General features: G+C 40.0%; 1 protein-coding gene across 1 annotated transcript in view; it reads right to left on the reverse strand.

The window, feature by feature from the left end:
• Positions 1-2,608: 2,608 nt before the first annotated feature.
• The window catches only part of ercc6l2 (excision repair cross-complementation group 6-like 2), a 55,215-nt gene continuing 41,584 nt past the window's right edge, over positions 2,609-16,239 (reverse strand). Inside the window, exons 18-20 of the mRNA XM_007899980.2 lie at positions 14,085-14,233; positions 7,787-7,974; positions 2,609-4,793 (exon numbers count right to left, since the gene is read on the reverse strand). Of these exons, the coding sequence (XP_007898171.2) occupies positions 3,800-4,793; positions 7,787-7,974; positions 14,085-14,233 (1,331 nt within the window). The 3' untranslated portion in view covers positions 2,609-3,799. The remainder of the gene's footprint in view (positions 4,794-7,786; positions 7,975-14,084; positions 14,234-16,239) is intronic.

Genomic DNA, 16,239 nt, shown 5'->3' on the forward strand with positions numbered 1-16,239 from the left:
ATTGTCTACCAAGCTGATGCCTACTTTCCGATCTGTCAGACTTTTCTTGACCAACCTGAAAGCAAAATGCTGGCAACTTTGTCAATGACACATTTTCAATTCCCCTCCCCCTTGTGTCCAATAAAGTTATTTTCTTCTCCATTTTCACCTACAAAATAGAGAATCACACCAATTTACAGTATATCCTGTGAAGCACTTTGAAATATCCTCCCAATGTACAAGACATTATATTAAATGCAGGGATTATTTTAGTACATTTTGGGCCATTTGTTTATTCTGTTTCTTTTCACATTAAATAATGGGAACCAAAATCCAAAACTCGCGCTTGAGAGCATCAATAATAAGTATAAAACAGGCCATTCTATTGTATGTCCTCTATAGCCAGTTTCATTGTAATTTAGTTGATTTAATGATACAACATTTTTTGTGACTACTGAAACACTTTCTGATCACAAGTATTCTTGTCACAAGTGAAACAATTACTGCAATCCAGTAACTGTGTTAAAATGGGCATTACAATATTACCCATTCTTATGTCTCATAACAAAAATAATTCTTGCATTTGATATAGTTCCTTACCACGTCTTCATGACGTCTCAAAGTGCTTCACAGAATATACTGTAAAGTGTATATGGGACTCCATCCCACGGTCCTTCACCTCACTTCCTCCCTTGCCTCCTTCAAGGCCGGTCTCAAGACCCTTCTCTTCGACCGTGCCTTTGGTCTCCCTCCCACCTCTCTGCCTTCCCTCACCCCTACACCACCCCTCCCCCATGCTCGGCCCTCGAAACCTGACTGTTCAGTGCTTTGGGATTCTTCCCTACGTGAAAAGCGCTCTACAAATGTAATTTTTTTGTTGTTGTATTGACTGTATATTTTGTGGGCGAAACATGGCAGCCAATTCCACACAGCAGTGTCCCACAAACAGTGGTAGATGGAGTGACCAAACTATTGGAGGGATTATTACCCCCGGAAAACAATCCGCCAATCAACTAACAACCAGGTTCCTACATACTGCTATGTAAACAGAGGGGTGTGTAGTAAGGAAACTTGCCTAAGGTTTCGCCCCGGCCCAGGAAACAAACCCAGGTTCTCTTGCTTGCAAGGTGAGTGCTCTAACCACTAAGCTACAGGACTCCACATGAAGGTGGGGGGGGAATGTGGTGGACGGTGTGAGAGGGTGGAGGAGCAAAAAGGGGGTTGAGTTGGTTAGAAATATGAACCATTATCCGAGGAGCAAATTATAACTAGTAAATTCAGCCCACTGCCTATTTTTTGCTTAATAGCAAAATATCATTAACTCCCAAATGACCAAGACGTAACAAATTGCAATAATTCCCCAAGGTATCTGCTTTTAAACTACATTACCAAGGCAGGTCGTTATGAGTGAACAGATAGAACCCACCTCAGTCTCCACTATTCACCTTCAGCCACATTTAGAAATATAAATCTAATTACCAATAACTGAAAGCATCACGTGGCAGTCAAACATATATAAAGTTAAAGAAATAATGACTGTATTTGATGAGATGAAAAGGCGTGCAGGTATCTTTTCTGCCTGAGTGTTAAGAGCACCTTTAACCACAGTAACACCCAGTAAAAGGACTATTAATGAGTTCATATAAAATGTTTTAGCCTCCATAAGACATCAAAAAGTATTTGCAAACGGTATATTAAACTGCAGCTTTTCTTCAAATTAAATCACTGCCTTTTGTGTTAAAGGTCTTTACTCCTAATTCCAACTAAAACCTTCAATGGAATGCTTTGACATTCATTTGGCTTTGGTGCACAAGAAGGGGAAGATGTGGAGACATAAATCACAACCCCTTATCTACACACAGGTCGTTGCCCTTCTCAATTTTCGTGACAAGCACAGGTGTTCACCTGCACTGCCGCTACCTTCCAGTGCTACAAGCTAGCAGTGTTCCCTGCCACATTCACTTAGAGACTTAGTCCTTCGAATTTACTTTTGGTTAGCTGGGTGTCCGACACATACAAGAAACTATCAACATGCCTAAATTAATCCAAACCAGACTGAGGTTGCATATAGGTGCCATCTATGCATGTAAATTTCCCTGTGTGCAGAATGGAATGAGCACTTTCTCCCTGAAGGGACCCACCGTGCTTTACTAATTCCAGAGAACATTTGGTGCAAGTTGTTGAGAGGGAAGGCTTGGAGTCCCCAGAGTTTGCATTGAGAGTTCTGCTGAAGTTTAACCAGCGAAGACCACTTACACATAAGACCATGGCATAAATTAGGTGAATTTGGTTTACTTGCAAGTAATGTTAACGTGACAAAATAGGTTCTGGATCTTCTGACCTCTGTTCCTCCTCAATCAATTGTTTTTAAACCAAGCAGTTTTGCCATGAGAACGCCTCCTTAATCATGGCAAATGTAAAGGATAGACAGAATACATGTTAAAATGACAAAGAAATATTAAAAAAGTACAGATTTCAGGAGGAAGAGAGAACAAACACTGCACCATTGCAATAATTATATATATTTACACAAGTATTGTTACTGCCAAGATCCTGGCTTGATGATTTAGGATAAAGTTGTTGAGGCAAACTCTTTAAAGGAAATCAGTTCTTGAAATACTTTAATGGGCATTTGTTGATGCATGTGCATAAAAACTGCTCTGTTGTCATTTACATGGGCATGACGAATACTATCAGTAAAAATAAGTACATGTTCGACTGCACATTAGAGTGTGCGTGGTGGTGTCATACTAAACTATCAGCTTTCTACAGTTTTAATTTCTTCAAAAAAGGATGCAACAGGAAGTAACATTTAAATGCTTAAAATAAATACGACAACAACATTTTACATTTATATAGCACCTTTAATGTCATTAGGATGTTTCAACACTTCGCAAAGCTGACTGGAAACCTGAGTGGTAGAACAGCTTTGGGGGAGGAGGGGGAGGTGGCTAAAGATAGGTCTTCAGGTGAGTTTTGAATACAGCAAGGAAGAGGTTGAGGCGGAGGGACTCCAGGAAGGAGTTCCAGAGAGCAGTAGAGAGGAAGGAGGACTCCAGGAAGGAGTTCCAGAGAGCAAGCTTAATTCTTCCCCTCCAATGGTAGTGTTGATAGGTCAGGTTGGTGTTTACTGAGAGGAGGGAACAGCTGGGTAGTAGGATCGCACAGGTAGGATGTGGCAAGACCACAGAGGGATTTGAAAGTGAGGACAAGGATCTTGAATTTGATCTGCCAGAGATGGGACCAGTGGAACCAAGTGAGAATGGAAGTGATGGGAAGATAATGCGGGAGAGTGCAAGTGCTACAGAGCTTTGGATGGTCTACAGCTTACACAGGGAAGACCTGTCGAGTGCAACGAGGAGAGGATTAGAATATTTCAGTCTGAATTTGATGAAGGCCTAAATGAGCATCTCATGACAGGTACAGGCACAAGCGGGCATTAATGTGGAGGTTAAAACTGAGCTAATGAGAATACAATAAAGAATTTAACTGTATAAAATCAAAACTGTACATTTATATTTACTTAAACAAAAATCAGCAGATAAAAACAGTCCTGTCCCAAGAATGAGAAGAGAATTTTTGGAAGTGAAAATAAATTCGGGCCTTTCAATGTCTACAGTATTTACAACTGAACATTATTGAAGCTCCTCCAGTAACTTTTTTTGGTCCATTCAAGTTTAGCTGTGGAAAAACAGCAGAATACATCTTGATGCAAACATTCTTTTTACAGTTATCTTATATGAATCAGTTAAATGTATGGTTCCTGCCTGCTCAGAATGATTTGCCTTGAAAACTTCTGTCATTGGTTGTTATCCAGGATTCAGGAATTCTGCTTCCACAGCTGAGATGTGCCGGATGTTGTGGCACCAGGATCGTTCTCTGGGTCATCTTTTTTCCACAAAAACTTCTCATTCTTTTTCCAGAGGGAGCCTTTCTCCCTTTCTTTTGAGTTCAAAGGTGCACTTTCACATAATCTCTCTGTCACTGATAAATCTGTCAGTGCACTGACATACCCGTCACTAGCCTCGTTGAGAAAATCCCAAAAATCTTTAGATTTGGTTTTGCCTTTCGGCGCATGCCCAGAAACCTTTTTTGGCTGTAGAGCAGTAGGTTTCCTTCTTTCAAACAATTCATCCAGTATTGAAGTGTCACCGAGCAGTTCTGTGACTGAATCAGCTTTGCACTGTGTTGTTATTCCTTGCTTGTTATCTGATTTGCAGGTTGACCCTTTTTCTGACAGCCCTGTCTCTTTGTAAGAGTGTTGAAGGTTCACAGAATCCCTAGAGCTTTTCTCACTCTTCTTTGGTGGTTTGTTCTTTGTGGGAGCAGTACTGGAACAGACTTCAGAGGTTGTACAGTATTGACTACCATTATCTTTAGTACAATAATTATGAGAATGCTCCTTTGAAAACCTTCTGTTCCGTTTTACATTGTGTGGTCTGCAATTACAGTCATACTTTTCTGAATTGATTTCATTTTGCATTTCAAAGCATACTGCTCTTTCCTGCAGATGTTGTTTCCTAAAATGATTTGTTTCTTCACCTGATAATTCCTGAATAAGAGAAGAATTTGCATCCTCACTGGTAGAACAGCCTGTGGTTGTGCTGAACCGTGACCTTGGCACTGTGAAATCACCCTCAAGTTCAGATTCTGGAAGTCTGTCAGGTAAGACGTCCTTCAACTCTGGATGTCGGGTTGTGTGAAAATTACTCAACATTGTCAGCCGCTGTGTAGAGGCGCTGCTTAAAATGTGCTTTGGCAATTCTTGCAAAGAGCCCACTTTAAAGTGCCCTGGCATTTCAGAGAGCTGTTTTCTGAAACAGGAAAACAAAACACAGTATGTTTTCATTCCTTCAAGTAATTGATTCAACATTTAAAACAGACACATTACAAAAGATGGGAAAGAACTACTCTTAATACTCAACACTGCTGCTTTTGAAGTTTACTATCTACATTTTATAGGAAACTATGTAATGTTGCCACTTTCACCTACAAAATACACTGTCATTACACTTGACAGTTTATCCTGTGAAGAACTTTGAGACATCCTCCTGATGTGAAAGACACTGTATCAAATATGTAAGGGCTATTATTACTTGTTGGTATTAAAACAAATCTCTTATCAGGAAGAGAAATTGCTTTGCAACTTGTTTCACACAGTCCCGCTATTTCATTTAGGAAAGTTGCTGCTCAACTATTGTAAATTGGTGAACCCCTCCATTGAGGTAAAGGAGACTGGCATCCTTTTTGTTCCTGGGTGCTGATGCAAAGCCATCAGCTGTTTCCTAACTCAATACCAGCCAACTCTGCCTGTGCATTCAACTGGTATGGATCCTGAAAAGGACTGACAGCATTGGATAGACATCTGGTAATGAAAAGGATGTCAACCCCAATTGCAATAACAGAAGCACTCGCTAAGTCTATACCAGACATTAGCTAAAGTTATTTCACTTTCCTTCTCACCTGAAGTTGGACTCCCACTAGTTGTCAGAGATATTGTAAAGAAAGATTTTTCCTGTTTTGAAGATTTCTCGCTGTGAGAGACAGTGAGTCGAGCATCTTGCATTGAAAATTCTGTTTTTAACAAAAATATTTTCTATAGAAGTATAAATTGACATGAGCTATGTTTATTGCATTTAGTGGTGACATCACACAACTTCTCACCCGGTAAGTGCTGCCTCACTTTATAACTCTGGTGCTAACTGTGCACCAATGCATACTGGTGCTGACTATCTAGCTTCCCGTGCCAAAAACCTCTGGATCATTAAGTCACAACTAGCGCCAGCGTGTTGCGTGCATGTGTGCTAAGCACAGAAAATGTTTCAGATATCACTTGCGAAAATTGCTCGGACAATACAGATCTTATTCACTTATCACTTTGATCTTCACGTTATATTGAATATTATGGCTGAGTTATTCAGAAATGACGAGATAGAGCTTTATTAGACCTCTGTCTGACTAATAGAAAGTCATATTACTCACTCCCAACCATTCAGAATTTAGTAATAATAATCCTTGCATTTGTTATAGCGCCTTATCACATCTTCAAGATATCTCAAAGGGCTTCACAGAATATACTGTAAAGTGCATTGACTGCATATTTTGTGGGCGAAACGTGGCAGTCAATTGCGCACAGCAGTGTCCCACAAAGAGTTTTGGATTAAGTGACCAATTCATTATTTAAAAAAATTGGAGGGAAGGAATTATTACCCCAGAAAAGCGGACCGCCAATCAACTAACAACCGGGTTCCTACTTACTGCTAGGTAAACAGAGGCGTGTAGAGTAAGGAAACTTGCCCAACGTTTCGTCCTGCCGGGAATCGAACCCGGTCTCTTGCTTGCGAGGCGAGTGCTCTAACCACTGAGCTACAGGTCTCCAAGTAGTACATTACATTCACAAGTTAAAGGAAAGACAATATCATAGAAATATTGTTTTGAGTAGTGCTATGAATATGTCCATATTCCTCCTAATTCAAATTAGATGTGTGCACTGACAATGTGTTACTACAAAATGCTCAGAAGCATATAGTTATATTCCTCTAACCATGACGCAGCATGTCCTACCATCAGACAGCATGCAGCAATAATAATGCCTGGGCTGTCACTCACCAAACATTGAGTGCAATGCTTTTTATTTCCATATAGGAATCTTAGAATCACAGATGGTGTTAGGAGTCTAAAAAGTCTTGCAACACAAAAGATCTTCCAATATAAATTATAATGGCATGCTCTCCAGATTTTCCATTAGCCATTGATGTAAAAACATCAACATAATATGTGGCAATGCGAAAAATTGCTTCCCGTCACTTACTAGCAGTTAACAAGTTGGTATTATTTTCAGATCCATGGCTAATCCTATTTGCAAGCTCCTTCTGTGATGGTGGGAGCAAACAAAAAAAACTGTTTGCAGCGAATGCTTGCACAGCTGCACCATCAGGCCTCAGGAAGAGACTGCTAGATCTGCACCATAGCCTTCAGAACCTGTGTGGGCCGTCTGAATTATTCAGCACAGCACCACTGAACAGCTGAACGCAAACAAAAAAACTGACCAGAGAACACATATGTGGCCTTTCAGCTCACCCACGATTACAAATAAAGGCTCAATTGTCATTTAACCATATAATCAATTCATGTTTTCTCATTCATTGCTGCTCAATTATTGTATTATTGTGATGGCTGTCAAAACAAGGCTTCCTGAATCACAGATCGTGTGGGGGTGAAATATAGAGTGGGAAATGGTTCCAAACCCCATACCAGGCTATAGCTTCCTTACAATATTCAGATGCACCAAGAATGCGGAGCAACAATGTAATCAGAAAGAAGTAAAAACCAAATAGCTTCAGGAAGCACTGTTGTAATACAAAAGGTGGAAGAGCAGTGAGATTCAGTCTGCATCCTTTGCTCAGCTCTGCAGGTGTGATTGCCTTTGAAAGGCCTTGCAGCTTTGTATCTCTGTTCCTGTTTAAAAGGTCTTCATCAACACGAATAGAAACAAAATTGTCAATGGAAAGTCAGGTTAAGCATTTCCTGTTCATGAATTCTGCACCCATCCTATCATTTGGCAATTATATCAGGACAGTGCATTTACTGAGAATGGTCTGGGCTCCAAGCTCATATTACCAGTGTGTCCAATTTCTTTTTGCACTCACTCCACATACATGCACAAAAACAGAAAAGAAAGAAGAATTTAAGTGTCACCTACAGGTATCATATAAACAAGAAGAGAGATAATGATTACAACTGTCTCAGGAAAAAAGGACGCAAGACTTTTATGATTTTTGATCTCTCTGCCTTCTGGCTCACTCACCTACAGATCCCTTTAGGTGTTTTCCCACTCAAGAAGGTGGTGGCTCTAACTTGGTGAGCCTTCTCCTTGGTCTGTGTGACTGGATGCACAATTGAGAGGAGGCCGGGTAATGCTGGGCTCTCACTGGTCAGGTGTTTTTGGAAGGATTTTTGAGGGGAGGTACGCACATCATCAGTTTCTTGAAATGTCTATAATAAAAGCAGCAGTTAAATACTTCATGGCAAAAGGGTTTTAAAACAAACATGATTCAATGAGCTGTTAACTCCTAGTAAGTGATTAAAGCCTAGATCCTGCCCATCAATTAGAATTTCTGATTTAATAATAATAATCCATGCATTTGATATGGAGCCTTCACATCAGCAGGGCAACTCAAAGGGCTTTTGAGTTGCCACCTTCAAGTTCCATCTCAAGACCCTCCTCTTCGACCATGCTTTCGATCGCCCTGCTTCCACCCCTGCCTTCCATCCTCCCCGACCCCCAGCTCGGGTCCGTAACTCTTTCTGTCCAGTGCCTTGGGACGTCCTCCCGACGTGAAAGGCACTTTACAAATGTAATTTTGTTTTTGTTGTTGTTGTTGCTTTACAGATTGGGTGACCGATTTGCCGAACACCTCCATTCTTTCCGCAAGCACAACCCTGAGCTTCTGGTTTCTTGCCACTTCAACTCACCCTCCCACTCGCACTCTGACCTCGCTATCCATGGTCTCCTACGCTGTTCCAATGAACCACAACGCAAGCTTGAGGAACAGCACCTCATCTAACTGCTAGCAATCTTACAGTGCTCTGGCCTCAATATTGATTTCAATCATTTCAGACCATAACAGCTCACCTTCCCCTTCCCCCTCTTCTGTGACCATTGCCACATTATCTAAGTCCCAGACACACCTTTTCTCTCTCTGGTCTGCCTGTTTTGTTGTAATTTCTCCCCCACTTTGTTTTGTATTATTAACACCTCTTTAACCCATCATCCCCTGTCCTCTAACCCATTTCTCCTTTGTCTTCTTTGCCCTGCCTCCCCTCTCTCTGTTAGTCCTTAACAGCCTCGCCCTCCCAACATGCTCCAATTCTAACGAAGGGTCGTGGACCCAAAACGTTGACTCACTTCCCCTTTCTCCATAGATGCTGCCTGACCTGCTAAGTGTTCCCCTCAACTTCTGTTTTTGTTTCAGATTTACAGCATCTGCAGTATTTTGCGTTGTGCTTTACATGATTCATTGTAAAGTCCAGTGTCTGAATTCTATAGGCAAATCTAGGGATAATTCTCATATAGAGAATACTGAACTGAAACGCCCTCGATTTATATGTTTTAATGGATCTGCACATAACACACAATCACTCCAACATTGTATTTCACCAAGATGTGCCAGCATAATCTAGAAGTTCTTTGATGTAAATCTACAGATTTATTAATGGTTTTTAAACAATTTTGCTTCAATGAAATTGCTGAAGAAATGATTACAAGCAGCAATACAAAAACACTCAATGACTGTTTTCTTCCTCACCATCTTTTTTTACCTCTCCACTCCAACATCTATCTGTGGAATTTCCATGTGCTCTCAGTTTTGTTTGGATACTCTTAAGCATGTGTCAGATACCCAGCTGACAAAAATAAACCTCTCTTGAAGGAGGCAACTCTTGCTGAGGTAGCATTTTAGGGCACTGACAGTCATACAGCCCCCCCCCCCCCCCCCCCCCGAGGGAGATAAGATATCTTATCTGGATTCTGGCAGTCTATTTGATCACAGCAGCATCATAGACAAACCTTTCCTGGTACCCATACCATACATCTACTCTTAACATACCAATATATTATACTGTTAATAATTGATATCAAAAAGAAAATGGGCAAAATGTAATAATATACCGCCTTTCATGTCAGGAAGATGTCTCAAAGTGCTTCACAGGGAAAAGTGTAGTGATTGTGTATTTTGTGAGTGAACACAGCAGCTAATTTGCACACAGGAATGTCCCACAACAGCTATGGAGTGAGTGACCAATTTTATTTGGGAGATTGGTAGCCAGAACACCAGGAGAAATTCCCTTCTCTTTTTGACTTCTGCCATGGGATCTTTAATATCCACCTGAACAGTCAGACCTCAATATAACGTCCTATCTGATGGACGGCACCTCCAACAATGTAGCACAGCATTACACAGCTGCATTGCTGGAGTGTCCAGGATTTCCTCTTGCACACTATAATGGAATGCCAGTAGAGACTATATGAATTCCAGCTCCTGACTTTGAACTCACAACCTTTTGACTCAGAGGTGAGAGTGCTATCAGCTGAGCTAAGCTTGACACACAGTAATTTACAAACTTCCTGCAGTGACAACTGAAGGTTCTTTAAAAAATAAGATTCACATCCTTGGGTTCAGACTGAATGAAAAACAGGTTCCACGGAAGCCCTTGCTTCCATCCTTCAGACATCCTCCACTTTGTCCAAGGACTAAGCAGAGCCTTGCTGATAAAAATCCGTATGCATCATCTTTTTGCACAGGATTTCCTCCTGGACACTCCCGATCATAGAAAAATTATTTTATTGATCTAAAAATAGCATATCGGCTGGTAATCCACTGGCTATCCTGTAAAAGCAGCTTCAGTTAGTGGCAAAAATGTTTTAAAGAGTACCAACGGAGCTCCAATGAGTTCAAACCACATCCCAGAAACTACAGGGGGTGTTTAGAGCTAAAAACCAGTTGATAACTACTGACTGAAATGCCACCATTTCAGAATAGATTTGATAATAAAATGTTTCAAATTTCCATAGCTTTGATAGGTGGTGTTAAATAACCATATAAAAAAAATTCTCAAACTGTTCTAGTAGGTTAACATGTACTTGCTGTCTTTAAAACATGTACTGCTGCCTTTTTTATTTTCCCACTATATCTTGCTTCACCACTTTGACATGCACCATTTGACGGGCTGGCATATCCCTGGAAGTTATATGAGTTGGAAGGACAATGGAGAATGGATTGGCTCTACATCGCTACAACTACCATTGTTTAATGAAAGACTCCAGCAATGATCACCAGAGGAGCATCAGAGAACTGAACAGAACCATGGAAACATTTCATCATTCAGTGCTTCTCGGAAATAAAAGGATATGTTGTTAGACTTTTGGAGGTCAGGATTCAACAATGGAGCCCGGACAGGTTCCCCGGTTAGAATAAACCATCGAGAGAAAAAAAGATTTAGAATCAAACATGGTTCAGCTGAATTATGGATCAATGTAACAGCTCCATGTGGTGTAACATAAAGTGGATACAGGGTCATGTTCTGTCTGGTGTTTAATAAAAACTGTGCTGGTGGAGAACAGAGTTAAGATGGAACCCTGCTGACACTTCTGCAATGTCCTATTTTGGTTCCTATCACATTTAGTTACCGACTCCAAATATCTTTTGTTTCATGTAAGAAAAACATTTACAAAGAACAGGAAAAAGCTATGAGGAGACAAAGATAGAGCCTTTTGATTATAGTGTATCCACCAAATAAACTCAGAGGGTTTCTTTTCAAGTTGACAAATAGCATTTGAGTATTAATACAGTAATAAAAAAAACATATGACAAATAACGCTACTGATTCACCTACCTACAGACACATCAACAACAAGACTATAGTTGTCTCTTCATGCACCAGCACTTGTACATCTTACGTTGATATTCCTCAAAGCACTTTCCAGAGTTTTTCTGCAATCTGTAGTGACTATATTTGTAGGCAATCAATTTGTAAACAGTCACAAAGTGAATGACCAATTTTATTTAGGGGATGTTGGCCAGATTGTGCCTTTCTGTTTTCGAAGAGTGCCATGGGTACTGAACGGGCAGACCGGACCTTACTTTTAACATTTTATCCAAAGAATGGCACCACGATGAGTGTAAGCATCTCAATGGAGAGTGATTAGACTAACAGCTCAAAGCTGCAAATATTTGTTGAAAAAAATGAAAGAATCTCATAATAATAATCCTTGCATTTGATATAGTGCTTTTCACGTCTAGATGTCTCAGAGCGCTTCACAGAATAGATTGTAAAGTGATATATTTTGTGGGAGAAACACGGCAGCCAATTGCGCGCAGAGCAGTGTCCGCAAACAGTTATGGATTGAGTGACCAAATTATTATTATTTTTTTTTCTTGAGGGATTATTATCAGGCGTGTGGAGTAAGTAAACTTGCCCAAGGTTTCACCCTGCTGGGATTCGAACCCTGGTCTCTCACCTGGAAGGCGAGTCCTCTAACCACTGAACTCCAACCGTCATAACATCCATCTATGAATGAGGAGGCCTCTGTGATGGAAGATCCCATCTTCTCGGATTAGTTATCTGATCAATTTTACATTGTAAGTACTTAAAGAATTTCTTGAATGTGACTAGTTACATGTTAAGCAGAGCGACATATAAAGTGGAGTCCCTTATTAACATTTTGCATGGGAAGCAGCCTGGATATTGACAACTGGCTACTTAAGTAGTAGTGACAAGTTAAGCTAGGGTCTTGTTATCAGGAGTTTACTGATTTGTTCCAAATAGTGCCACGGCTAAATTTACAATTATCTGGAGTTGCTCAGAAACTTCCCCTCCAGGGTTGAAGTGTACAATGGCACTACAGCCTACAGCTTTTGCAGTTCTTTGAGTTGCAAAGCATTCCAACAATATGATAGGGGTTTACTATTAATCCAGGTTTACTGTAAAGCATCTCTTTACTTTCCCTGTCAACTCCTGGCAACAATACAGCAGACTGACAGTTTGTCGATCAGATTAGACCATTACCAAAATATAAGGAAAGTAGATATTGTTTCTCAGTCTCTGAGATGGTCTATAGTTTGGCCTGAATTCTTGATTTAATAGTCAAAACTGACAGCAGGAAGCAGAGGAGAGACTTGAACACTCCCTCCTCATCATATCTGTTGCCTTAGAAAATAAACTTAGGAATGAGTCTTTGCAAATCCCTCTAGTTTTGCATCCTTTTGTTATGCAAGAATAGATGCATTTACAGAATAAGCTAATAAAACTCTTGCTCGTCTCCAAAATAAATCCTTCTCTAAAAAGGCAGGTGTTGTGATGAGCATTGCTCCTTTTGACAACGCACAACATTCTGCTGGTCGCCTATCCAAACTGTCTTTCAAGCATCAAGTCAATGCCATGTGCTCTCGGCAATAGAAACTATTATACGGTTTCTTGTTATTTGAAAGAGAAAATAAACAAGCCGCACGATTTTAGGAGTAACAAATCTGGCATTTATCTACCATGGTGCTTTCATTGAAGGAAAAGAAAACCCATACATCACAATACATGTGGTAATTAATGAATGGACTGCCACAGTTCATTTCAAATTATTGGTGAGAACAGAAAACCTTAAAAATGTACAATATAATAGAAAAAGTGGCAAATTCACTGATATCTAGGCAGATCCTCTCAGAACACATAACTGGAGAATTGTTAGCCAATGACTACAGAGTTGTTGTGCTCAAATTGTCTGCCACATTCCTATATTTGTTTGGTCAGCCAGGTGTCTGACACATGCGGAAACCTATCACCATGCTTAAGAGTATCCAAACCAAACAGTTTCAATGCATCTCACATGGAAATTCCAGGTATTGTTCCCCTACAATTACAGTTACTATAACTTACAGTAAATCCTATGAAGAACATTGAAATGTTTCAGCAACGCAATTTTATAAAAATTCAAGGAGTATTATTATTTCCTATCTGTCAACAGCATAGCAGTTATTCTGAAACCATGTTTAACATGACTGTTAACAGAAGCAAGAACGAGCATTTTATTAATGAGCTTCCACGAGATCCATTAAGTTCAGGCAAAACAGAAAATTGTGCAAAGCAATTCTTTAACCCTCCTACCCCACCGGCCAGAAGAGCAAATGCATAGCTGATTTTGCAATACATTACAAAGCTACAGCTTTAACCTATTGTCTGAAATACCTCAAGACAATAGACTGGGTATATATTATTGCACACCGACAGAATCAAATTTAGAACTGCTCAGACAAGAAAAGCCTGAAACTGTTTCTATGATACACAAGCAACATAGGTGGATCAGAACACCACAATGAAAGTACTCTAAAGTTACACCAAGTTGACCAGGATCCAAAATAGAAGAGCTCTAATATTTATCATCAGTCTTGATTTAGAATCAAACCCAAAACACTAACCAGTACTTTTTTTCCTTCAGGAGAACCTGCAGGAAATTTCCAGGTTCTATTACAGATTACCAGATTACAATTCTTAATTTTATCTCTTATCGCATAAAATAGATGCAGAGCATGATCTTTCTCAAGTCTTGGTTTTACCTCGCTCGTGTTCAAATTGGCAGGAATCTGGGAATACCGATTCAATTCAAACACGTCACGCAGTGCAGTGCGACTCATTCGATTTTCTGCTTTGCTGGATCCAATCACACGTTGATTTGAATGAACAAAAGCCACTTCCTGAACATCACCTGCAAAACAAATTGTGACATTTCAGAAATCCTGGCACTATTACTATCAAAATCATTAAGTACATAACTGGAGTTTATTATTTGCCATGTGTCGATGCATATATATTTGGCATCATGTGAACAGAGGTAATTGCAAGTGTCCTTAAAAATGTAACAAAACAGAAAGAATTTATTAATTACATAGTTAACAAGATAATCATTCCCATTGTTATTGTGATAATTTAGAGCACCTGTGATTCCCTCTTACACATACACATAGTTTACACATGAGGCAGAATAGGTGTTTTTAAAAAGGGGAATGCTGCTGTGGGAAATCACAGCATTTATTCTGTATATGTATTTTATACAAAAGTATAATTTCTCTAATTTATCTTTCCTTTAAATTTCACTCACAGTTTATCTAAACAGAATTACATTAACAAAACACTGCTAATTTTCACCTCTTACCTTTTTCAATCAAATGAGAGGCTAACTATTAACAGAGGCAGAGAATTGATAAGTCTGGCACACTATTTTATTATTGGGATAAAATCCTTGGATTCAATCGGAATCACCTGTAAAATACATTTAAATTCAATACATGTTCCTCAGCTTGCTAGGAATTAGCTTCTTCAATATCAATGTTTGGACTTTGTTCCTCCATTATTATGTTCTATTCCAGGGTTCACTATATAACTAATCTTCAACTACCAACTTTGTGGAGTCCTGCAGCTCAGTGGTTAGAGCACTCGCTTTGCAAGCGAGAGACCCGAGTTCAATTCCAGGCAGGGCGAAACCTTGGGCAAGTTTCCTTACTCCACACAGAGCCTAATAATAATCCCTCCAAAACAAAACAATAATAAATTGGTCATTTTCAATCTACGACTGTTTGTGGGACATTGCTGTGCGCAATTGGCTGCCGCGTTCGCCCACAAATATACAGTCAATTCACTTTACAGTGTGTTCTGTGAAGCGCTTTGGGACGTCCTCCCGACGTGAAAAGCGCTATATCAAATGCAAGGATTATTATTATTATCAATAGTAATGTGAGGGACTTGCAAGCAATTTTAATTAAGGCATCAAATTAGAAGTGCAGATGATTTGGCACAACCCACATTTCTTTCCTTTCCCTATTCTAGCTGAGTTGCTGCACATCATACAAATCAAGGGCTAAAGACTGAATCCACAATCTGCTCATCACTCTCACATATCACCAAAGATGGGTCGAACTCTTTCTTTCTATAGAATTCTATGATTCTAAGAGGAATGGGCTCAAATCAAGTTGGTAATATACCATTTACTGGTTTATTGTCTTAAAGCATTGTTCATTGTGGATTGCATCCAGCAGACAATAATAAAAGGCATATGTTTTAGGTCACACATAATGAATTTTACATGGAATCTAATTACAGAGAAGGCAAATTTCATACAAATCCATTTCATAAAAATACCAATTCCTCACTGACTTCCTCACTCCCCAATCCACCACCCAGCGCCTCCGCTCGACTAGCACTGGTCTCCTGCTCATCCCTCGCACCCTCCACCCCACCATCGGAGATCGTGCTTTCAGCCCCCAAACTCTGGAACACTCTCCCTCAATCCCTCCGCCTTACCTCTCTCTCTCTCTCCTTTCAAGTCCCGCCTGAAAACTTTCCTGTTAGATCGTGCTTACGGCCAACTCCCCCTTCCCCCCGGCTCAGTCAGGTTCCGCCACTGTTAAGCGCTCTGAGACGCTACCCTGCGTGAAGGGTGCTATATAAGTGCAAGTTATTGTTGTTGTAGTATCTTTCAAGTCAGCATTGATCAAGTCTCGAAGTGCTTCACAGGATTTCCTGTAAAGTGGATTGACTGTATTTTTGTGGGTGAACATAGCAAATTGCACACAGCAATATCCTACAAACAGCCATTAATTGAATGACCAATTTTATTTGGGGGATTGGCCAGGACATTGGGAGAAACTCCCTTCTCTTTTCAAAGATAGTAGTGCCATGGGATCTTAAATCTTCTCCTGAACAGGCAGACTGGAC

Source organism: Callorhinchus milii, unplaced genomic scaffold (assembly GCF_018977255.1).
Source record: "Callorhinchus milii isolate IMCB2004 unplaced genomic scaffold, IMCB_Cmil_1.0 Scaffold1, whole genome shotgun sequence".
Taxonomy (NCBI): Eukaryota; Metazoa; Chordata; class Chondrichthyes; order Chimaeriformes; family Callorhinchidae; genus Callorhinchus; species Callorhinchus milii.